Source organism: Amblyomma mixtum, chromosome 8 (assembly GCF_055824585.1).
Source record: "Amblyomma mixtum isolate Tamu chromosome 8, ASM5582458v1, whole genome shotgun sequence".
NCBI lineage: Eukaryota > Metazoa > Arthropoda > Arachnida > Ixodida > Ixodidae > Amblyomma > Amblyomma mixtum.
The window spans coordinates 82,881,077-82,905,061 of NC_143019.1; the positions used below are offsets into that span (position 1 = coordinate 82,881,077).

The 23,985-nt window shown below is 44.7% G+C and overlaps 2 protein-coding genes across 3 annotated transcripts; both read left to right on the forward strand.

Moving 5' to 3' along the window:
* Nucleotides 1–4,199: 4,199 nt before the first annotated feature.
* On the forward strand, nucleotides 4,200–8,148 carry LOC149333232 (uncharacterized). Its single transcript, XM_089557682.1, has 2 exons — nucleotides 4,200–5,033; nucleotides 8,122–8,148. The coding sequence occupies exons 1-2, from the start codon at nucleotides 4,326–4,328 to the stop codon at nucleotides 8,146–8,148; spliced, it is 735 nt and encodes a 244-aa protein (XP_089413808.1). The 5' UTR covers nucleotides 4,200–4,325.
* On the forward strand, nucleotides 7,703–20,767 carry LOC149333233 (protein toll-like). Of its 2 annotated transcripts, XM_089556008.1 has the most exons (6): nucleotides 7,703–8,942; nucleotides 15,879–16,746; nucleotides 17,968–18,536; nucleotides 18,704–18,842; nucleotides 18,957–19,281; nucleotides 20,270–20,767. In XM_089556008.1, the coding sequence occupies exons 1-6, from the start codon at nucleotides 8,220–8,222 to the stop codon at nucleotides 20,574–20,576; spliced, it is 2,931 nt and encodes a 976-aa protein (XP_089412134.1). In that variant the 5' UTR covers nucleotides 7,703–8,219; the 3' UTR covers nucleotides 20,577–20,767. The 2 variants fall into 2 exon arrangements, with proteins under 2 accessions (XP_089412134.1, XP_089412135.1); XM_089556009.1 differs by lacking the exon at nucleotides 7,703–8,942 and having other exon boundaries at nucleotides 15,749–16,746.
* Nucleotides 20,768–23,985: the final 3,218 nt, after the last annotated feature.

Here is a 23,985-nt window from a genome sequence, read left to right on the forward strand (position 1 = left end):
AAGGAAAAAATCAAGATAGCACGAAAAAAACGGACTAAACTGATAAAGTTCTGATATAAAATACGGGGAAGGAAGCAGTAACAAACTTGGACGTCCTCTTGACCCCGGTTGATTTTGTTTTGTACTGTCAAGAATACCTTGTTCCTGCATTATGTCAGAAATACAATTGCAAGGCAAAGATATCTTACTACCTCCGTGTTTGGGCATACCCTTGCCCCTGCTAGGCTGTCAAAGTGAGAACCTACGGACAAAAAGCTATAACGAATAGCCCACCAGTAATTTTTCATGCTCGCAAATAAATCCCGACAAAGGAGAGAAGTTTTTAAAGAAGTACATCTAGATACTGCAACGTCATGAGTAGTAAACGGGAATAAAGATACTTATGAGGAAAGCGTTCGTACAGTTCAAGGACAAGAAAAGGAAGCCAGACTTACGGCGACCGGAATAACAACTACGGTTTACCGAAGAAAACCAGTTTCCCAGCGAGGCGAGTAGTGCATACACAGTAGCAATCAGCACCAAACATCCGACAATAGCAGATGGAAGATGAACAACGAATTCATTGCACGTGATATACAAGTTTACAAGAGCAAGGTGTCGGCCTAGTTGTTACTGCGTAGTGCAACAAAACAGCGCGCAGAATGAGGACAGGGAGAAAAAGACGTACACGAGTGGTGAATAAAAACAAAATTGTTAACAACTTTGTTGTTAGCCCACCTGTACGTATTCTTCTTCGTGTGTCTTCGTTACACGCGCTGTTTTGTCTCGGTGTGATATAATAGCGCACATTTTTTTTTTCGACCAAGCAAGAGCGGAGATAGGTTAATGCAATCGCACCATGCATCCTGATGTAGCCAGCTTCGAGAATTTTCCGCTGTTCTTTGCCCGTGCCACGGAATTTCAGATTGCTGAACATCGGGTAGTGCGGCACTCACGGCAATGACGGAAGAAGTTTGGTCCATCAGTAGAAGCGAAGGAAGCCTGGTGTTCTCGCAGCCTGTCATTCATGCATACGCTTGTTTGGCCGATGCGAATCTTTTCGCTTGTAAAGGGAGCCTTATCATTCCACCAGTGCGGCATGTCTTGAGAAAGTTCTCATGCTGCGTCCTACACGCAGGATTCTTTCACCTGCCGCGCAAAATCCAATCTGCCTCACCGCAGATGATGAAGTTGATGAAGACGGCGATGTGCAATGAACAGCGCAAGAGTGTGGTGCAGGTTAACACGAGGCGTGATCGGCTGCAGCGATAGCTTAATGCGGCCTTGCAGTGGCCAGAGAGCGGCAGCCAAGACGTGGTCAGGGAACCCTGCTTTACTCAGTCTGTTCACCTCGCCCTTGTCCGCATCATGTGAGAGCACGATTTGAGGAGTGCTGACTCCATAGAAAGGGTGGCGATAGCCCTGTTAACAGTTTTGGATTGAGCCGAATCATACGGTATGTAGAGGGCGTGTTGGAGAGGGAAAAGGAGGTTGGTTACGCCTTCTCTATAGATGTTGTACATCTTTTTTACTCTGTGCCCCAAAGCGACCGGTTCATTGCTGTTCGACAATGTATTGAAGCAAGCGGCACTATTGCATTTCAAAATAAGGCAAGAGTGAGTGTAGATAATTTATGTATCTTTTAGAGTTTTATATTAAGTCAACCTTCATCCAGTTTGACAACCGGCGGTTCCTACAATGGCAGGGCATTTGCATCGGCTCATGGGTCGCGCCAGTTTTATGTAACATTTTTCTCGCATTCATTGACAATATTGTGGCATCACTAAATGACGACGGAACTGTCCTAATGATTTTTAGACATGATGATGATTTTTCAGTGATTTTAAAGAGACATGACACAGGCCGCTATGAGGAGACTGCCATGAAAATTTTAGAAATGTTCGCAAACATGGGAAGGGGCTCGCTTTCACATTTGAGCTTCCTGAGCAGTAACGCCTCCAGTAAGTTTTTGGACCTTCATACTAAGCTGAGAGACTGAAGTGTTTGCTGGCGCTACGTGCCCAGGGAAAAGAAAGATTTTTTACCGTCTGATTCGGCTCAATCCAAAACTGTTAAGCGGGTTATCGCCACCATTTCTATGGAATGAGCACTCTTCAAGTCGCGCTCTCACATGATGCGGGCGAGCTTCCAGGGCTAGGTGAACACACTGCGTAAAGCAGGGTTCCCTGACCACGTCTTGGCTGCTGTAACCGAGGCACTGCTGTAGAAAATTATCGGAAACCCACAAGGGCAACAGCGGAAAGAACCTTTCGGTGAAGCCAAACCAGTGATGATACCGTATATGCACAAGGTGTCCCACAATTTAAAATGAGTTGGCAACAAGTACGGAGTCCCCATGGTCTTCCCCACCCCCTGCAAATTGGCCAAGACGGGCTCCAAGACTAGCAGCGGTGCTAAAGGAACATTTGGGTGTGGTAAGAAGAACTCAAAGCCCTACGTAAGGTGTGTCACGGGAGTGGTCTACGAGATCCCCCTTACATGTGGCAAGGTGTACGTCGGTCAGACTGGACGCTGCGTCAACGAGCGTGCCGGGGAACATAGAAGGTCGTTAGAGAACGCATCAGATTCGTTCGAAAACCTACCCGCCAATTGCCGCTCTTGCATTGATGAAAATAAAAAGCACTGTGCACCACGACTTGAAGAGATTAAAATTCTAACCAGAAGTAAGGATAGATTAGCTCCCGAGCTCTCAGAAGCCTTTTTTTTATCAAAGAGAGGGGTGGCATGTGCGTCAGCACCCCTCTATCTCCCTTCGATTAAGTGAGCACAGATTGTTAAAAGCACGCGATTATGAGAAATTATTGTCTGTGTGTGTGCGTGTGCGTGCGTGCGTGCGTGTGTGCGTGTGCATGTGTGTGTGTGTGTGCGTGCGTGCGTGCGTGTCCGTGTGTGTGTGTGTGTGTGCATGTGCGTGTGCGTGTTTGTGTGCATGTGCGTGTGCGTGTGTGTGTGTGTGTCTGTGTGTGTGTATGTCTGTCTGTGTGTGTGTGTGTGTGTGTGTGTCTGTGTGTGTGTGTGCGTGCGTGCGTGCGTGCGTGCGTGCGTGCGTGTGTGTGTGTGTGTGTGTGTGTGTGTGTGTGTGTGTGTGTGTGTGTGTGTGTGTGTGTGTGTGTGTGTGTGTGTGTGTGTGTGTGTGTGTGTGTGTGTGTGTGTGTGTGTGTGTGTAAAAAATCCGCATGCGTTCACATTCTTCGCGCGATATGTATGCAACATGTGGCTTTCAACAAACTTAGTTGGAGTCAGCGCCCGTCCTGTCCGTGTTTCTGTGTGGTTTGTGTACAATTTAGCGCTGTTTTTACTTTCCTGAACACAATTAGGCGGAAGCATGCTAACTTTTTTCATCTATCGGCCAATGAATGGCCGGCATTGATTGAACCCAGATCAGCGCGAGCAGGAAAATTACATTTGTTATTTTGCGGTGTGCTGCGGCAAAAACAAAAAATATTTCCGTTGACGACTTCTGGTATGTTCATAGGATGAAAAGTGTGTATACTTTTGATTCCTGTTATATTTTGGCGAGGACAGACGTATCTCCGTTAAGAAACCACACAGCTGTATTTCTTACGCCACCGGATCTCTAAAGCAAGCGGATGCAGGACTTCCTTCGAGTTCAACACATCTCCTTCGAATGTGGCGGAGCACGTCAAACTTTCTCCAACTCCCTCACAGTTCCCCGCTCCCCTTTTAATCTTTCTCTGCATGCTCGCAATAACACTTATCTGCTCTTCCTGTCTAGCACGTGTCTGGGCATAGCGTCTGAGGAGTTAGATTTCGGCAACCGGGTCCCAGCAGTGTTCTTTGAAACCGTGTGCGCCATCAAACAAGAAAGCGCCGAACTACAAAGAAAGGAAGCTTGGTGTGAGTTTTTCGGGTGGCATATTACGGGGTAAAATGCCCGTCTATTGTGCGCGGAGTGCTAGCTGAGAAGGCTGTCGGCACCTGCAAGGTATGTGAAGAGACGATAAGCCACGTCTTTGTTACGTTCCTTCCCGGCATGAACCGTTCTCAGTTGACTTGCATTGCTTCTTTCGCAAGAACAATAATAGTACGGGCTGTGAAGACACTGGTCACCACTGTTTACCGGTCGTCATGTGCATACCATTGTTCACAGGGTGCAGCGTTCGTTTAATCTATTGCTAGAAGTAGGCCAGGTGGCATACTTATCAACGCCGTGACTGCGGCCTGCACTGTGCTTTCCTCAGTCTCCGTCGAAGTGCGCCTTCTTTGAGCATCGGCCTTGGGTGGGGCCAGCTAGTACATTAAAAGAGGAAAAAAAAGAATGAAGTAATGCATGCGAAATTCCTTGGATACTTTCTTTGCTCAAAATGCGTGCTTTCTGTTTCAACACACTTGCCTGCATCTTGGCGACTTCGTGCACTCTCGTGTTTGCATCTCGGTGGAGGTTAAAAAACACTACTTGTCCGGCGCTTCAGCGATGCACCTGCGTCGTCTCAAAGACCGGAGCCGTCGCGTCGTGCAGTCATGTTACCAACCCTCAGGAAATTGGCACAGATATGGACGCATTAGAGGGTGTCGCTTTCAGAACACTCACGTTCCTCAATGTCTCACTGACCGAGCTGCCGGATAATTTTCTATACAATCGCACGATAAATGAACTCGATATCTTTAATTGCCCCGTGCGCGACATCAGAGAAAGTGCTGCAGGTTCTGCAAAAAAAGTTTCCAGCATTCATTTGAAGAAAACTATGCTAAACTCTCTACCAAGCGGTTTAAGCGCCGCGAAGGGCTTGCGATGCATCATTGCGACGATGAACGCCTTCAAGATTCTTCAAGGGCCACTGCTATTACCTGAACTACGCAAGCTCGACCTACGATACAACAGCATTGAAGAGGTGGACGAAGGATATCTGATGGGAATGCCCAAGCTGGAGCACCTGGTATTGTCGCACAACAGGATCGAGCACCTACCGCCCATGCTTTTCATGAAAACAATAAATCTGAGAGAAGTGCATATAGGGAAAAACCGTATCAAGGAACTGAACGGGCTCTTTGACGGCTTGAGCTCCTTGCAGGTAAGCATCTATTTTGGACTTTTCTCCGACTTACAGTTGCATCTAAAAGGCGAACATGTTCCAGACTGCCGATGTGACGTATCTTTGATCTTAGCGCGAAGGCAAAGGAGATGGAAGTGAGCACCTTCCTGCTTGCTTCTCCTTTCAGAATTCTTTCCCGGAGCAAGATCAAAATGGATTAGTATAGCGGAGCGATTTGTTTTTTCACACCGCAGAAACGGAAATGACAATGACTTAAGAGTAACTTTGCTGCTCCGAAGTGATGAGGGGTACTTAGTGGCTCATGTAGTGTTTTTACGCTTCAAGTTCCACTGAGTGCATTTTTGCGGATGATTACTGACAAAACTGAGTGAGCAGCGCACCAATTTAACGCAATACCCGGCTCACTGGAACCGATGTTGATTCTGTAGAAACCTCTAAACGGGGTTGCTATGGCGCATACTAAAGACAGTGCCCCCTACAATTTCGGACCTTGTCCGCAAAGTTGCAGGAAAACGATAAACTTAGTTTCAAAGTGAGGTAAAAAGAAATTTCAGAGTATGTTAATCATTAAATCGCGTATGATTAGGCAGCAATTTTGTGAGCGCGAATTTATCCATTATTTTTGTGGAGATTTGCCTTCGATGGAGGTTGTGTTTCTTCCTGCCGTTTTAAGCTTTTGTTGACCACAAATGACATAAACATGCTTGGAATTTGTCCGAAAGCTGCTTCTAGGCCTTCTTTGGGATTGGTGATTACAACCATTCTGAAAGAAAGCTTTGACAGGTTGTGGCGAACCTCTGCCAGGCCAGTAGAAAAGTGCACCCAGACGGGGCATAAAAACGGTGGAGAGTGTTGCGCTTTTGCGATCAGTACTGTAAGAATTACTGGTTCAAACAATTTGCGGAAGGATGTGGCCAGACGGTTAGCTCAGCAGGATTTCACTGTAATCACATTGAACCTCAGCGGGCACATTTGTGTGGAATTTGCCTTAGCCACGATGAAGCTGGTAAGCCCAGTTCAGGAATTGAGCGAACATGTCTCACATCCAGATGTATAACTAAATGGACGTGGAAAGTCGTAAGTGCGCGTTTATTTCCGGAGATGTTGTCTCGCAAAAATGTGTTGGTTTTCGATTTCTTGAAAAAATGGAGACAAACTAGCGAAGACAGCAAAATGATGAAAAACTTGTGTTTGCTGCTAGAAAAATTAGTGCTACTGGTCACTTCTTGCGTTCGTGATCAGCATTACTAAAGAGGCGCTCAGGGTTCCCTACTGCGTCCTAGCATACAATGCCCTCAATGGTTTCTTGCCCATATTTGTCGCGCAGAGAATGTATATAGTAACATATCCTGTTTTCAGCTTTTCTTTTTATAAAAAAAATATCCTAAAGACGGCCCCAAGCCGTACAGCTGGTACTGTACAGCGATATTCTTGCTCACCTCTGGTGGCGTATCTATTACTTTTCTAATTTACACAATAGCCATTCAGTGCTAAGAGAAGCACACACATTTTTATGGCAACATAGAAATGAAGATTCACTCGCACTGTGTACGCTCGTATTTTGGATGGTTTTAGTGAAAGATAGAGAAGTCCCGGGGGTGCACAACATAAGAGAGAGGAAAACTTTTATTTAAAATGAGGAAGGTTGCTCGAGCAACTTGGGTGGCACCCCTAGTCCAAGGCGCCACTGGCTTTCGCTGACAGACGGACTTGCTGAACCAACTTAAGTTGCTGATCCAGGGTCTCGCTGGTCAGGGCCACCTCCCACTGCTCATATGTCGGGTTGGATACAGTTAAGTGTTTTGGTTTCGTTGTGCATTCCCACGATATGTGGTAGAGCGTAGGGCAAGCTCCACACCAAGGGCATGTATTCTGATATTGAGTGGGGCTAATCTTGTGTAGGATGAACAAGTTAGGGAAAGTGTTGGTCTGAAGTTTCCTCCAGTCTATGGCTGCGGAGGAGTCTAGTTTTATGTGAGGGGGTGGGTATTTTCTGCGCTCCAGCCGAATATATTCTAATCTGTCACCATAGGTGCTAGGCATGGGCGTGGGGTAGGGATGAGGATCCGCCCGGTGGGTTAAATCTCGGGCTAGATCGTTGGCTACCTCATTTCCAGCTAGTCCTTCGTGACCAGGTGTCCATGTTAGTCTGTGTGTTTGGCTGAGATTGCCAAGTAGCTGTGTTTCTCTTGAGAGAAGCCTGCCATTAAGAAAGTCTCGGCAGGCTTTTTGGGAGTCTGTCTTTGCAGAACCCCACATTCGCACGGGCAGACTAACTTAATTTTTAACAATTTCATTGTGTAGTGCCCCAAACACTTCCTATTTTTACCCGCAAGCCTCTAGAACAACCCCTTTCGCGTTTAGGGCCCATAGTGATCGTGACAACAGGAAAATGAAACTGTTTTGATTTCGTTTATAGTTTGCTCAAGACAGTCGTCACTTCGAATAGAAAGCAAACAACTGCCTTTCTTGAGATAGCGAATGCCCGAAAGCAGCGGATACAGGATTTCCTCGAGCTCGTGGTATCTTTTTTGTAAGAAGCTCAGGACGTAGAAGCGGTTCCTAGCCCTCCCTAACACCTCCTCTGCCTCGCATAACATCGTAACGTGCGTGTCTCTGCGGCGTGCGTGATGTCTTCGCGCTAGGCGGGCCTCACAAAAGGCATTGTCCCAAGTCGCTTCGCGCCATCAAACTGAAAAGGTCCGACTCCAAAGAGAGTGATATAAGAGTGAGTCTTATGGGGCACCCTGTTTTGTGTAACTGGTACGCGCATTGTATTCAGAGTTCAGGCAGAGCAGATTCTTCCTACTTACCGGGACGGATAACTCTACACTGGCGTCGCGCATACGTAGCTCCCAAGCAATTCGCTCTTTCTACGCGGAGCCCAGCCTGTTAGAAAAAAAAAATACGAGCTTCTAAACTCCGGCAGCAAAGTTTTGGTGGGTCGACGGCAAAAAAATTACGGACTTTGATGACACTGGTACGGACTACTCCTCTGGAACATCGTGAAGCTCCTAGATGCTGCGATACATACGTTCGTCTCCAAAAGGTTGCCTGGCTTCTTGCTAGTGCCTTGACCAAGCTCTTCTCTTCGTGCTTGTGACAGGCTCCCATATTACGAATCTCCTTCTAGCCCGTAGTTGTCCGTCAAAAGCTCAAGGCATTAAACCGCTCAGAATTACCTGGAAACATTAGTCGTCAAGAATGGCTACCATTCGTGCTGTTGCCCTAGTCTGCACTCTAGCCGTTTCATGCATTTCTGGCTATCCTATGTTCAAGCTGCCCCTTTATCGGAAGAAATTCACCAGTACCTGTCCGGTGCTAAAGACCTGCGTCTGCTCCACTACGGCGGCCGGAGCTCGAGTGACGTGTGGTGATTTGCCGAACGGTGAAAAAATCGAAGCAGACATGACCATGATGAAAGGCATCACTATCAAAAGGCTCACAATCAGAAACGTCTCAGTCACCGATCTGCCAGCCGAGTGGTTTTCCAATCTGAAAATACGTGATCTCACTATCATTCGTTGCCCTTTGCGCGACATCGGAGAAACTGCCATGGGTTCGGCTACCAAACTGTTCAAAATTTACTTGAAAAAAACTACGCTGAACAATCTTCCAAGTGGTTTGAGCGCTGCTAAGGGCTTGTATCATATCAGTGCAAGTGAAAATACCTTCAAAGTTCTGCAGGGTTCTCTATATTTGCCCGATTTATGGTCGTTGGACTTACGATACAACAACATTGAAGAGGTGGACGACGGATATCTGACTGGTGTTACCAAACTGGAGGTCCTGTTGTTGTCGCACAACAAGATCCAGCACATTTCGCCCGTTCTCTTCAAGACATCAAGAAATTTAAGAGAAGTCCGACTAGCCAGAAACCGCATTACGGTAGTAAATGGCCTGTTTCACGGCTTGGATTACTTAGAGGTAAGCCAATTTATTTTTTTCTCATTATTTCTTTTATAGTGTATAGTATGGAAAGTTTATGTATAGTGTGGTGAGTTATGTTATCTACTCTTACTGAGAGTTACAACGAGCTTGAATTCAGGACCCCACCGCGACAGCTTCAAATGCTCCGATACTCAGTGCTATCTTTATGATTTCTCGGAGGGACACTTTCTTGAAGGATTACTAGACACAGTGGCTAAAGAGCAAGTAAAATAAGTGGAGCGCTGCGCTTGGTTAAGTATATCTTCTGTGTTCCTCTGGATCGGCTGACGACTGTGGTTCCATGAAATCATTGCCGTGCAGCACATAAGAGCTCTGTACGTGGAACACAATTTGAAAATCAGCCCATAGGTAGTTGCAGGGTACAACTAAGTGAACAATATTCAGCACAGTTAAACACAACTTTTTCCACGAAAGTAAAAAAAAAATTATATTGGTATAGGCGCTACTGAAAGTTTGTTGCACCCAAAGTATGAATTGAAAAACGAGTTTGCCCTTTGTCAGAAAAGTGACATAGTTATTTATAGTAAGAACGAACTAAATCGAGCTATGTTGTTTTGCAAGTCTGGAAATGGAATTGACTCATTCGAACTTTTTATCGGCCCGGTATTAAGGCCCGTGCTTCAATACATGCGTCGCTTCAGTAAGGCAAGTGTAAGTCCAAGCTTTTAGAATATTTCCTTCGAGCGTCCTGCCCCTGTGTAGTTCTGCGTTTTAAAATGATGTCAAACCATCTACCCCCATCAAACACTCTTAGAAGCCATCTTAAAGCACCGCCAAGAAGAGATGAAAAGGGCGCTGTGACGAAGTGTTCAAATCTGGGTCCCATATTTTGGCTTCTCGCATCTCCAAAACATAGGTGTAGGGTGCATAAGTTTCATATTTCGCCTTACCAATCACTCTAGAGCATGCGGGTTTTGCCCATTCACATCGCACACATTGTCGGGCTTGATCATGTGTTTTGAACGGCCTGGTGTTCTCGCCTAGGCCTAGTAGGTTTACCGATAGGTCGCCTAAGCACACCCTTAGGACCAGGCAATGTCTATGCTTATAGAACCACGCACTGAATAAAAAAAATTTAGTGTGAACCTACAGGTAACATGTTTACTAAACAAAGGGGCCAAAAAACAGCATAGGAGCAATAACGAGCCTCTTGGAAGACCAAAATACATTACAGCTCGTTCCAAACCTGCTTTATTTGAAAGATCACCCTCGAAAGGTACTGGACTCGCGCAACCAATACGTTGCCGTGTTGTATCGTGGAATAGCGGGCAGAAAGAAAGTAGGTGTGAGATTCCTTACAAATCAAGATGTAAGTGACAGCAGAGGAGTTCTGTACTGACGGGCGACTTCAATTCAATGGTAGAAAAGAAGCAGGCTGGAGACCAGGCAGTAGGCGACTATCATCAAGGCTCTAGGAATAGCAGAGGCAAGTTATCAGAAGAGTTCGCAGGCAGAAATAATGTACGGATCATGAAACCTTCTCCTGCAACCAGGAGAACAGGAAGTGGACTGGCCGAAGCCCCAGTGGTGAGACTAAAGATAAAATAGGCCACACTATGCGCCAACTGAGGCATCGTGCAGGAAGTGGAGGTCCCCGAAAAGGTGCCTTGTAGCGCCCACGGAATGGTAAGGTTTTGCTTTAGCTTAGACTTGAAGACAGAACTAAATAAACTAGGGAAGAGGAAGCCCATTAACGAGTTAGCGGCGAGGGGCAATGTAGAGAAATACTGAATATCACTACAAAACAAAATATTCGGCTTTAACCGAGCAAGACCATCTCAATCTTAAAACAGGGAATGATAACCTCCCAGATATCATTACGGAGTGCGAAGTCGAAGTAGACGGCAGAATAGCTCGACAGGATACGGTCAAGTGACGAAGGATCTTTTAGAAACACCAAATCATGACAGCGTCTAAGCCTGCAGACAGAAAAGGAATGACAGAGCTATCAAAATCAATAAATAAGTGAAAGGTAGCCGACATAAGGAAGGTGAATATGGAGAGAATCCAGCATGATCTAAATAACAGAGGAAGCCTAAAAGGAGTGAAGAACTGTATAGACGTAGGTAAAAACCACATGCATGAGCTAAGAGAAAAAGAGTACAATGTCATTAGCAATGTGGATAAGATATTTGAAGCAGCTGAAGTGTTCTACGCAAATATATATAGTAGCCAATGTAATCAGAACCTTAATGAGAGAGGCAGTTGCGCAGAGCATAGGGACATCCAGCCTGTAACGAAAGAGGTAGTTAAAAAAAGCCTTAGGGTCAATGCAGGCGACGATCAGGTAACAGCCGAGCTGCTGAAGGACGGAGGTGAGATTATGCTCGAAAAAGCAGCCACTCTGCACGCGCATTGCCAATGACCTCTGTTGTACCAGAAGCTACGAAGAATGCTAATTTTACATGTATTTAAATGAGAGGAGATGTCAAGGATTTGAGAAATTGCAGACCGATCTGCTTAGTGCCCGTTGCCTACACTTTATTTAGTAAGACAATTGCTAATAGAGTTAGGTCAACCTCAGACTTCCATCAATCAAATGATCAGGCGGGCTTCCGTAAAGGATACTCAAAAATATACTATAGTCACGTTATCAATCAGGTGATAGAAAAATGCGCAGAATATAACCAACCCTGATATATAGCTGTCATTGATTACGAAAAAATATTTGGCTCAAAAGGAAACCTCAGCTGTCATGCAGGCACTGCGGAATCAGGGTGCAGAAGAGACTTTTGTAAAAATACTGAAAGATATATATAATGAGAGCACAGCTACTGCAGTATTCGATAAAGTCTGCAATAAAATTCTGGTAAGGAATGGTGTCAGGTGTTCCTAGGCCTGGAGTGGGAAAGTTGGCGATAAGGGTTAGTGGAGAATACCTATGCAATCTGCGAATCGTTTATGATACTGCCTTCATTAGTCATTCAGGACATGAACTGCAAAACATGATCCGTGAGTTATACAGGCAGAGCAGAACGGTAGGTCTAAAAATTAACATCCAGAAAACCAAAGTAATGTTCAACAGCCTTTAAAAGAAACAGCAGTTCTCAATTAGTAGCGGAGTGTTGGAAATGGTAAAAACATGCGGCTGCTTATGATCTATATCAAGAGAGGAAAAAAACAAAGAATAAGAATGGGGTGAAGCGCATATGGCAGGTTTTCTCAGATCATGAATGGCAGTTTGCCAATATCCATCAATAGAAAAGTATAAGACAGCTGTGTCTTACCGGTACTCACCTAAGGGGCAGACACTTAAGACTAGCGAAAAGGGTCCAGCTTAGGTTAAGGACAACGCATCGAGCTATGAAAACAAAAATGATAGGTGTAACATTAAAAGAGACCCCTAGCGGGCAGGGTGGTTAAGGGAACAAACCCCAGTTAATGACGTCCTAGTCCAAATCAATAGTATGAAATGGGATTGGGCAGAGCGTGTAATGCGCAGTCGAGGTAACCGCTGGTCATTAAGGTTAACGGAGTGGATTCCAAGAGAAGGCAAGCGTAGTAAGTGGTGGCAGAATGTTACGTGGTCTTTTCAGATTAAGAAGTTTGCGGGGACGGTGGCCGTAACATACGAAGGACAGGGTTAGCTGATTAATTGGAAAGACATGGGAGAGGCCTTTGCACTGACGTGAGCGTGGTTACGTTGATGATGGTGATGGTCATAAAAAATTCAGGAGGCACTTTGTGGACCTAAAGTACGGTGAGGCGAAAGCCTTAAGCGCAGTGTAGCTGCTTGTGTCACTGATGCGTTATTAAGATGTTAGGCTTCTAAGAGTGAAACGCGACAGCGTCTTGCAACGCTGTCAGGTAGTCCATAGAACGCCATCGCCCGTTCGGTTCTACGCCTTGCTCGTCGGTAAATTGGTTTTTGAGGAAAGGAATTGTATCTGTCTCGCATATCTCGATGGACACCTGAACCTCGCCGTTACGGGAAGGAAGGAAGATGGGAGTGAACGAAGACACCGTATTGACTAGGCGCACCTTTGTTCATTCCAAACCATCGAGCTGGCATGGCGGAGTGGTTAGCATGCTCGTCTCGCACTCCGGAGACCGGGGTTCGATTCCCGAACTCGTCCAATTTCCTACTCAGTTTTATTAATTTATCTGGCCTGATTAGAAGGGTTAATTAGGCTAATTGGGTGAATAAGCAATTAAATAAACTCAGTCCCACTTACTTGGAGCATCACTCTACGATCCCTTTAATTGGTCGCATGGTTACTAGGTAAAGTACAATTGGCCTCGTTTGAAATTCGCGCACTCTGACGTCGCGACTGTTTCGACCAATTGAAAAGCGTGACATTTCTGTCGACAACTACTGCTTACAACGATGAGGCATTAAAGGCTTCCGCCTTAATAATTAAAACCGGCTTCTCAATACTGTGCCTCAGAGGGTATGCACCCCTAGCGTGCAAACGTGGAAAGTGGAAAGATTTCGAAGCTTACAAAACTCATTCAATGCTCTGGCGTGCTCATCAGTGGAGTTTAAAAAATTACAGTTTATTGAAATCAATGTTTAGTCCGCTATTGCTCATATCGAAGCTCATGCGCAGATTCGGAACGTTAGCCGGCATGTACTGTGCCATATTTTCGAGACCTTTGAGTGAGCCCGTTCTCTGGTTGAGGACTGCGTAACAATAAAGGCATAGCAAACTCGAAAGACCTGCGACAGCAGCGAAGCTGCATGCTTTTCTCCTTTGATTGATCCCGTGGCAGACGAATATTGTTGCACGATGTATTGCATGCTAAACTTGATGGACAAAAGTTAGTGGACACACACAGACGCACGCACGCACGGCAACGCGCACTCACACACACACACGCACGCAGGCACACGCGCGTGCGCACACACACACACACACACTAGACTTCTTGTTTTCAATTGTTACGTGGCGTTTTTTGTTGGCAACGCAATTTTTATATTTCACACAAAATGTTACAATAGGAAGAATGAAACATTGTTACGGCAACGCTGTAAATTTCTGGAAATAAATTATATGCCACAAGGGACTCAGAAATATTAGTTCAGAAATTTCACAAAGTGTGAAGTTCGGATCCCCAAAGAAGATAACATACGATGTTTTTGAACCCGATACGTTTTTCCATGATATGTAAACGTTTTGTTATGTCTTGTCTACTTTGGCTCACCTGCATTTATTTATTTATTTATTTATTTATTTATTTATTTATTTATTTATTTATTTATTTATTTATTTATTTATTTATTTATTTATTTATTTATTTATTTATTTCGTGTGCTCTCAGGGCCAGACGCATTATTGAGGGGAGTGGTTACATAAATTTCAAAAAGAAAAAAATATGTACAGTACAGCAAACTAATCAGTAATACAAAAATGATGGCTCCTAGTTATACAATGTTAGCTTTTGGGTTCTTGGTGTGCTGGTTAATAGTATGTCATACACAACATACAGCGCAGCAGTACAGTGAAAAAACATACAAACAAAATGATCGTACAAAAAACAACAAAATTATAAAAACTGATGCTCCTACTTATATAGTGTTTTCTAATGCTCTATGTGCGGAATTGCGGAGAACAGCTGTTTCAGGCCACATGTTTCGGTCTACAAGAAAGCCTCGCCCTTCTGAGTCGTGTTCTCATTTTAAAACATTCACCGAGCCCGTGCATTACCCTAGAAGTGACCGCCGGTTTAGAAAAAAAAAGCTGTTGCCGATTTGAGGAGGTACAAGAAGCGAGTTATATTACGGCGGTAGGCGATGGAAATGCATTCTTCCTCCTTCGATGGTGCATTTCCTGGGACGGCACTCGTGGTTCCATACTATAGCTAATCGGGGATATCAGTCGATCACACTTCATGGCTACGGTATCTGGAGAGGAGTTTTCTTGTAGAGCCCGGGCTGGTTGGAGGTAGCCAAAGACTGGAGACATTTAAAGCGGAGCAAATATAAGAGAAATCTGCTTTCATTTATTGTGTTTCCTTCGAGATCGGTAGGGTAAACATTGTATATACGAGAGAAAATTTAACATATAAAGTCGAAAATCAGGCAGCCATCTGGCACAAGTACTATCCCAACCATAGAGTTTCTTACTATTACCTAGAGGGAAAGCTGGCAGCCCGTCTATGGGAGTTTGCATGGCGACCCCTCGAGACCACTTCAGCCACCATGGGCGCTCAAAGCATCATGGGGCGGTGAGCTACTTGTTGCGGAATTGCAACTTTTGGCCAAAAAATAATAGAAAAATAAAGCTGTTTGATAACTACAAATGTCCTAACATTCAATATATTGTCTAATGATTGCAACAAACGAGCAGAAAAGCATTTAAGTGCAAAGTTTGCCCAAAATAAGAGACGACTCGCTCTCCTATTGGCCAAGCATTGAACACTACAAAAGCTAATATTTCGTAATTAACAGGCACATTTTTAAAAGTAAATATGTTTTCAAAAAAAATGTTGTTGCTTAGATACTTTAAGAAGTTTTTTAATGGCATTTCGGAAAAGTGAAACCTTTTATTGGCATCGTGTGTCTATGCGTTTTTACTACTATGGTTTTTGCGCACTGCGTTCTCGTGAAAGTCGTCTGCGCCAACACGAACAGCGTTTTCGGAATGAAACATCTCAGTAGTGCCACTCCGTGTTCCCGATAAACTACGACTGTCTCGCAACAAGTAGCTCACCGCCCCATGATGCTTTGGGCGTCCATGGTGGCTGAAGTGCAGCGCCGCCAGCTTTCCCTCTAGGTAATAGTAAGAAACTCTATGATCCCAACCGATTAAAGCTATTAGGTTTTTTTATTCCAAGCAATATACGCGAGAAGTAAAAAGAAAACTCTTATGCGTTACTTTGTTCCATTGTTTATTGTTTTGTTTTTCCGGCTTGGTGAAGTTGATTTCGGTAGCGGGCTGCTCTTGATTATTTCACTGCAATTCTTTTCAGAAAATCGACCTGGAGAGCAACTTAATAGCAGACATCAATGAACTTGCCAAATCAAGGATGCCGTGCCTCAAAGAAATCAAACTCTCGCACAACAAGATTGACGTGGTACCTAAGTTCGTGTCATCAATATCCGCTATTGAAGTGATTCGCATGGGCGACAACCAGATAACCGACATAGAGCCTACAGCTTTCAAATCTCTCAAAACGCTGCGTCGTCTGGATCTCAGAAAAAACAAGTTAAGTTACGTAAACTCGTCGGTTTTTAGCACTGAATCCAACTTGGAATTTCTAAACATGGAGGGAAATCAGCTGACCATCGTGACAGAGATGTTCACGCACACACGCCGAATCAAGGAACTTAAATTATCTTCCAATCACATAACTCGCATCACCGACGCGCTTAAATATCTCGGAGGTTTAAAAAAGCTATCTCTCAGGAACAACTTCATCAGCCACGTTCCCGACGATAGCTTCAGAGACAATACGGACCTTCTGGAGTTGCATCTGAGTGAAAACCACATTCACTGGGTTGGTAGGAACGCGTTCCGGGGTCTCGTAACTGTTGAAGGCCTGCATTTACGGAGCAATCAGTTGGTTTCTCTTAATGGTTCCATGAGACACCTCGTAAACCTGAAATACTTTGATGCCGCCTTCAATCAAATACAGTACTTAGAAAGGGGTGAATTTGGACGAAACGCGTTCCTCGCCTACATCTCCCTGATGGGAAACAACATCACCAGCGTAGAAGGCGCCTTCACAGGTACTGTGCGCCTGAGGGGTCTCGGCCTCGCAGGAAATCGGATTGCTTTGCTTCGCCGGAGGGATTTTCCGCAACGCATGAAAGCTGCACCAAACGTGACCCTGGACCGTAAGCTGTCACATTTCCTTACCTCTTTCTAAGTAGTGCTGTATATTTTATTGTTCCTAATTTACATCAAAGACCCGCCTTGTAATGTCGAATCAAAACTCACATTGTTTGATAACGATTGCATCGTATACCACACCATAATCAACCTACTTTGGTGTTAAACTTTTCTCAAGCCTTTAAACTCCGACAGATTTATAAAATATGATTTATAAAATCCGAGGAATGCAACCGGGGACAACATTTTACCCATATCGATTAGATATTCACATCAATCAAAAAATTTGGGTCCTTTCCCGAGAATTGGCATTCCGATTCAACCTCGGAGGTCGAACAGAACATAATAAAAGTCATTGACAATGTAATCAGCAGTACTTTTAAGACTGAAGAAGGAGGTTGCGTTGCTCACAAGGCAAAGCATTAAACGCAAACTTCAAATCACAAATAGAGCACTGATGAACGAGAAAGCAGCCGAAAAGGGTCGAAAATCGGCACGCCCTTATATTCAGAGCATGTGGGATTCTAGATTAACCTCAGTGTTTAAGTATTACAACTGGTATTAATATTTCCTTGTGCAAAAGTTTTGGTATTTTTGCACCTTAGATCAGTTTATGGTTTATGTCCCAGGCGCCGTAGTGAAGAGCGCCGGAAATTTCGACTATAAAGGGTTCTTTATCATGCTCTGACATCGTAAAATACACGGACCTCTAGAATTTCGCTAACATCGAAATTCGACCGTCGCGGCTGGGATCGAACCCACGGATTTCTGGTGAGAAGCCGAGCGCCATAACCACTGAACCATCGCGGTGGCTTTCGCACCTCGGGTTCATAAGGCAGAACTATTTTATAACAGGTAACACGTGGAGCAAAACGCGATGTTGTGTCTTCTAGGGAAGCTAAATGAATGACAATGACATCAGTGGCGGTGACATAGAGTTTCGCCATCTTTAACGCCGACGGTGGTGCCTTGTATGGCACTCGTGTGCTTGCGCTGATGACGCATACAGCTGCCGGCTGCATTCTAGCCAACATTATGCCATGATGAAGACGAAAGAAATCTCATTACCCAATATAACACAGCGCCGCTGAATAGTAGTGCTGTTGCTGCCAATCTAACACTCGAAGTTTTCATTTCTATGAGAGGGGCATTAATATGTTCATTAAACTAACGCCTTTCATATCTACCAGTATCAGCGCTATATTTATTTTGTTTCCCTGTTGCAGACAACCCTTTGCTATGTGACTGCAGATTGGCCTGGCTTGTACGGCACGACAGTGAAGTGCGCTTAACGCGGAAACCGATGTGTCAGAGCCCACCGTGGATGAAAAGAAAATCGCTTCGCAGCTTGACAGAGGCGAACTTGAACAACTGGCAGGACGACTGTGAGCAGGGCTGTAGCTGCACCTGCCATGATGGTGGATTCGGAAACCGAGACATCGTCGTGAACTGCTCGTCGGCGGACCTGAACCAGTTGCCAAAAGTGTTGCCTGAAAACACGACTCACTTGGATCTGCGCGACAACCGCCTCGAAGAGCTTGATGCCTCTTTCAAAAAACTCGCTCCTCATGTGGAAGCGCTGTTTCTACAAAACAATCGAATTTCAATCCTGAGTGCGAGCACCCTTCCTGGCAAAGTGCACTCCCTCGATGTTAGGGGCAACAAGCTGAGGAAACTTCCGCATGGCCTGGTTTTGGAGCGCAACCTGACTTCTTTGTGGCTATCCGGAAATCCATACCAGTGCGGATGTGAGGATTATTCATTCAAGCAGTGGCTAGACGCTCACGACAATGTGGTAAGCCTAACCTCTCATCGTATAGAGTAATCAGGGAAAGCGGGAACTTGAAAATGGCATAATCTGTCATTCTAAATTATTTTTATTTTTGCGATTAACCGGTTCTTTGCTCCATCTTGCGCTTTTTTACTCCATCGCTTTGCTGTATCTACGTTTCTCTCTGACAGATTCGGGATTCAAGACTTATCACATGCGCAGAAAGCTTCAACGCACTTGTGTCAAAGAGGGCAATTATCACCTTAGGCGAAAACCAACTTTGCCCTCCATCATCTCCAGTATACATGACGTGCCTGCTCTACGCCTTCGGTGCGTGTAGAGCGGTGACGAATTTGTGGGCTTGAACCCTGTGTGGACTTTGTACATAGCTCTTGCGCCAGCAATGGGCTACTGCAATTCATCACCTTTCTTTGTCTTGCACAGTGATGCTGGCAGTCATCCTAACACTCTCAGCGGTGTACTTTTACTGCGAACGCTACCTGAAGGACTGGCTGAACATGCGAGGTGTCTGCAGCTTCTTGCATTGCATCAAGGAGCGGGACCTGGATGCAGAAAAGGCGTTCGACGTGTTCCTATCATTCAGCAGCAAAGATGCAGGCTGGGTCCATGAGCAGCTGATACCGGGACTAGAGGCTGTCGGCTTATCCTACTGCACCTACGAGCGGAACTTCAAAGGCGGTTTCCTGCTGCAGGACATCATCCGCGATGCTGTCGCTTGCTCCAGAAGGACAGTGCTTCTCCTCACCCGGTAAACGTGTTTTCTTTCATGCGCATAAATTAGTGCACGGCTCTTCCTCAATCCTAACGACTTATCGCTCCCCGCCTGCTGGAACCAAATAGTTCTGGGCAAAGAAAACCACCAAATAAAATGCATTCTTGGTCTGTTGATTTAGAAGAATTCAAAGGTTATATGTCTTAATATCTTTTCTGTTGTCCTGTTAAATTTTCATGTTTGAAAGCAACGGCCGCAGTGGAATGCTGTTGCTGACTAGCACTTTGCGATCGTCTACATCGATGTGACGCTAAGGCTATGCCCGATTTTTGAGGTCAAACTCTTCCGGCCACTTTTGATTTCTTTAGGAGTTTGGACTTGGGCGATTCTTGAAAGCCAACTGAGGAGATGCATGACAATTGGAGCCTTTTCTACTGCACAGAAAAAATTGTCACGGCTGCCCCTCCATGAAACGAAATTACACTGACCTTTGCATACGCTTCTTCATGACAAGGTTTCAGCGCCTTTCTAATTCCATGGTTGGGGACAGTAAGCCGTAACAGGTAGCCATGCGTAGCTGAAAATATCACCCGAGTACAGAGCGGGTTTTTTTTAGAAGTAAGCTGCGTGCATTTTGTTTGACCGAATTGATGGATGTACAGAATATTTTGCTAAAGGTCGCTAACCCACCCTTCGAATTTAAGAATAACGCGAGCTATGAAACGTAACCCACATGCTCGGAATAAATGCTGTTGGATTGATTCACTGTTGTTTCAGAAGAAAAGGTGAAGTGTACCGATAAATGCTGAATTTGATCTCTCGCATTTGTCTGGGGACAATAAAACTAAATACATCACATTGTTATTCTCAACCTGTGGATTATTTTACATCAGCAAGGTGGAGGAAAGAAATTTATGAGGAGTTAGTAGTTATGTTCCAGGGATGCCTCTCTTTAGATCCTGGGTGACATAGACATAAATAAAGGTTCACGGCGAAAGTTGAGGATGCGTTCTCACTGCTGCAGGAACTTCGTGGCAAGCGAGTGGTGTCGCTGGGAGTTCCGACTGGCGCATCAGAAAGCCCTGGAGGACAACGTCAACAGATTGATCATTGTGCTTGTCGACGAGGTTGCCCCTGGTTCTCTGGACGAAGACCTGCGCCTCTACATGCGGGCGGCGAATTACCTCCGCTGGGGAGAAGCGAACTTTTGGGACAGGTTCTACTGCTCGATGCCTAAGAAGGATGCCAACAAGAAGCTCATCAAGCACAAACCACCGCTGCCAGCTCTTGCCCAAATTGACTCTATCGAACTTAAAGAAGTAGCACCTTAGAATCTTGATTTCGACAGCATTTAGCATATCAGTGAGATGGCAACGTTGGTAAGCATTTTTTCTGGCGGAGTATATGGTTTCGTGCTCTGGAATGTGCCCCATCGTGGGGCTGTGTACCTCTTGTGGAACATAGTAACTCTTGAACGAAAATGACAACATTTGCTAAAGACTTTACTCATTACAGACTACTTCGTCCTGTGAAGCCCTCATAGCAATACAGAACGCACTCCAAATGAAGCGAAACAGTTTCAACGTGAATGATGGAGAATAGAATAAATAAGGAACCTCTTGACACCCATCCACGCAAGAATATGTGGAAAAACGGGCGAACAGCCTGAGCTGACTAGTCCGTTTCTTTCTGGGAAAATATGACAAGACAGCGTGTGAGAAAGAGAAAGCGAACTTCAACGGCCACATCTTAATACTGGAAGAAAAATCTTTGGCTGAAATATATTGATGCTTCTAAAACTCGTATGGAAAAATAATCTTAAGCTACCGTCCTATGCTTCGAAAAGGACCACAATTTTAAACTTACGACCTTCTTTTTAAAGTCGTAAGTTTAAAAGATAAAACACACTGTCATCTTTGTCAGATCACAGTATGAATATAATGCTTTACTACCATACGTTAATAATGTTATACCAAATTAAGCCTTTTTTCACATATTAAGTGCATAATTTCCTGTTTTTATGCATGTAAAGATGACCCCCTGCTTTAACGCCGATTGAGGAAGCAGGTACCAAATAAATGAAAAATAAGTCGTGAGACTGCGAATCTTTATGCAGAAGAGAATTGAGGGGTGGGCAATCTGCGCAGAGCCAGCAACGAAGCCTATAAAATAAGAAGAATCTTAGAAAGCTCCGAAGGCTTTTTTAGGGTGCGTGGAGTTTCGAAATCTCGGACTGCAGCGATCTTCTGCGGATCCGGTCTGACACTATCCTTGTTGGCCAGGAAGGCAACAACTAGAGGTTGCCGGTTCCTAAAATGATTTTTGTTGAAAAGGAGTCCCATTGTGCCGATGCATTCAAGAACAATACGGTCTTTCATAGTGCTCTTGGAAGGCATTCCTGAAAATGATGACATCATCCAGGTAACAGATGCATATTTCCCCATTTAATCCATGAAGGACAGTGAACATTCAGGGGTGTTGTATATCCAAACAGCATCACACTAAATTCGTGCCCACCATCTGGGGTTACTAAGCTGTTTTCTCATGGTCGGATGGATGCAAAGAAATTTCCAATGACCAGATCCCGAATCAAGAGAGGAGAAATATGACGCCCAATACAGAATATCGACTGCGTCGTCAATACGAGGTAAGGAGTATGCGTCTTTCTTTGTTAGCGCATTTAAACGACTTCACTCAACGCATAATCGCCAAGAATTTTCTTTTTTTTTGCACTAGGATCATAGGTGGAGATCAAGGATTCGAAGATTCTCGAATGACTCCTCTCTGCAGTGTTTCGTCCAGCTGTTCTTGAATTATCTTGCGTTCTACCGGGGAGGCTCTGTAAGGTTTCTTGCGAATAGGGGTTCCGGTTCCTGTATTAATTTCATGCTGTAGTCGAGAGGCTGGGGAAATGGTTACCCGATCCGTTGGAGGCAAAGTCGAACACTTGCGCATGATTCATGAAAATTGCTTGCAGCGTACGCTGTTCACTAGACAGTAGCGGTTTGTTGACAACACGCTCAAACTCAACACAATATTGACAGTTCCCTTTCGCAGCTCCTTTGCAATCAGAAATAGATTAAATGGTGTGGATCACATGGTTCTCAAATCTCGCGAGTCCTGAACCAGAAGGAAGACGAACAGGCTCCACTGACGCGTTTACAGTCCAGAGGTATGTGCGATCATCCATTGCATTCACGACGGCGCGTGGCACCAAAATATTTTTTTCCCGTTCGAGACATTTGGCTCGACGAGTAATAAGCTCGTGCCCACGAAATGATGGGATGATTTCACAGGCATAAATTTTGCCGTCACCGCAGGCAGCAGCGCATCTTCTCTCAGGGAGAGCACTCCTTCATGATGTTGGGACATATTATCCACTAACGTGTTGATAATGTCTGGCTTTCAACAAATTTTATCGGCACTGATGTCTAGTGTTTCACCACACTCGCGCAAAAAGTCAACACCCAAGATCACGTCATGTGCGGCGCGTCTCAATACAACGAATTCTGTTCTGCAGCACTTGTCACCAAGCGCAACTTAATATCACCACAGACCAACCAGAACTAAACGTTCACCCCAAGTCCGCAGTAAGCGTACTCATTCTGTCCCACATAAATATAACTTTCTGTTGAAGGCGGTTCTTAAATGAAAGGCTCATAACTGAAACAGGGGCACCAGTGTCAACCAAAGAATCCGTTTCAACATTATCTACACACACTGACGCTTTCTTCTTCAGCATGATGATGGGCAGAAGGTATCCACGAAGTTGACTGTCCGGTGACGTCATCTCCAACTGTCGCACAGCCTAGTTTCCCGGCGGTGGACAAACAAAGCGGCGACGTGGAGATGGCGGCGAGCGTATATATCAATATTGACCAATAAATATTTGTTTACAATCCAAAGGAGCGACTACAAATTTAGGCCTGCCTGGGTCACTGGAAGGTTTTGCCGGGTAGATAACAGCATGACTCGAGGAAAAAATTCAAACATACAAAAAAAAAAGAATTATATCTTATAATTTCTAATTAGGAGAATTTGGACTTGAAGATTTTGAAAAGAGAGGGTGTTGTTTCTCTGTGTGCGTTAAAAGAAACCATTTCAATAAAAAGCTTTTTTAGTAACTTGCTAAAGAAATTGGTTCAAATTTTAGAGGCTGGCAAGTTCATCGCATATAGTTCACACTGTTGGCACCAGAAACCATTCTAGTGGTCGGATATGTCGGCCAAGTCTATAAGGGAAACAGTATTTATTACAGGATTTCAATTCAATGGTTTTAATAAAGGCCAAGACAATGGCATTCGCTGTATTCAGAGAGAGCTTACAATTATATCTATTGGTAGAATGTAAGAGAGAGAACTGAGAATATTTATTAAATTTCAGTCCACTTAGTGGATTGCCGGTTCGGTTGCGCAACCACTAATCGATTCTATTAAAATCGAAGAAAAAAGATTGCGCACGTTTCTGAAGCCCACCATAGAAGAGGAACTATGCTTTTCTGTTAATATAGCAACAGCAGCCGGGACAGCCTTCCCTAAAGGTATTTGCCGCTTTCTTTGCATCAGAGTGTGACTAGAGCTTTTTACTAATAAAGCTGCAATTTTTGTGCCAAGATAATGTTATTGATAAATGACAGCCCAGAAAATGAACAGAAGTGAAAGAGCGGCCTCAGTACGCTTGGCAATGTTTCGACAGGATGACTTGTCTTCGTGCGGGCTAGTGTGGTCATCATTGGTAAGG

Coding starts and splice junctions, on each gene's coding strand:
- LOC149333232 (XM_089557682.1), top strand. CDS start 4,326: ATGCGTGCTTTCTGTTTCAACACACTTGCCTGCATCTTGGCGACTTCG. Junction 5,034..8,121: donor ACGGCTTGAGCTCCTTGCAG/GTAAGCATCTAT, acceptor TGCTTGTGACAG/GCTCCCATATTACGAATCTC.
- LOC149333233 (XM_089556008.1), top strand. CDS start 8,220: ATGGCTACCATTCGTGCTGTTGCCCTAGTCTGCACTCTAGCCGTTTCA. Junction 16,747..17,967: donor ACCAAACGTGACCCTGGACC/GTAAGCTGTCAC, acceptor TCCCTGTTGCAG/ACAACCCTTTGCTATGTGAC. Junction 19,282..20,269: donor ACAGTGCTTCTCCTCACCCG/GTAAACGTGTTT, acceptor TCACTGCTGCAG/GAACTTCGTGGCAAGCGAGT.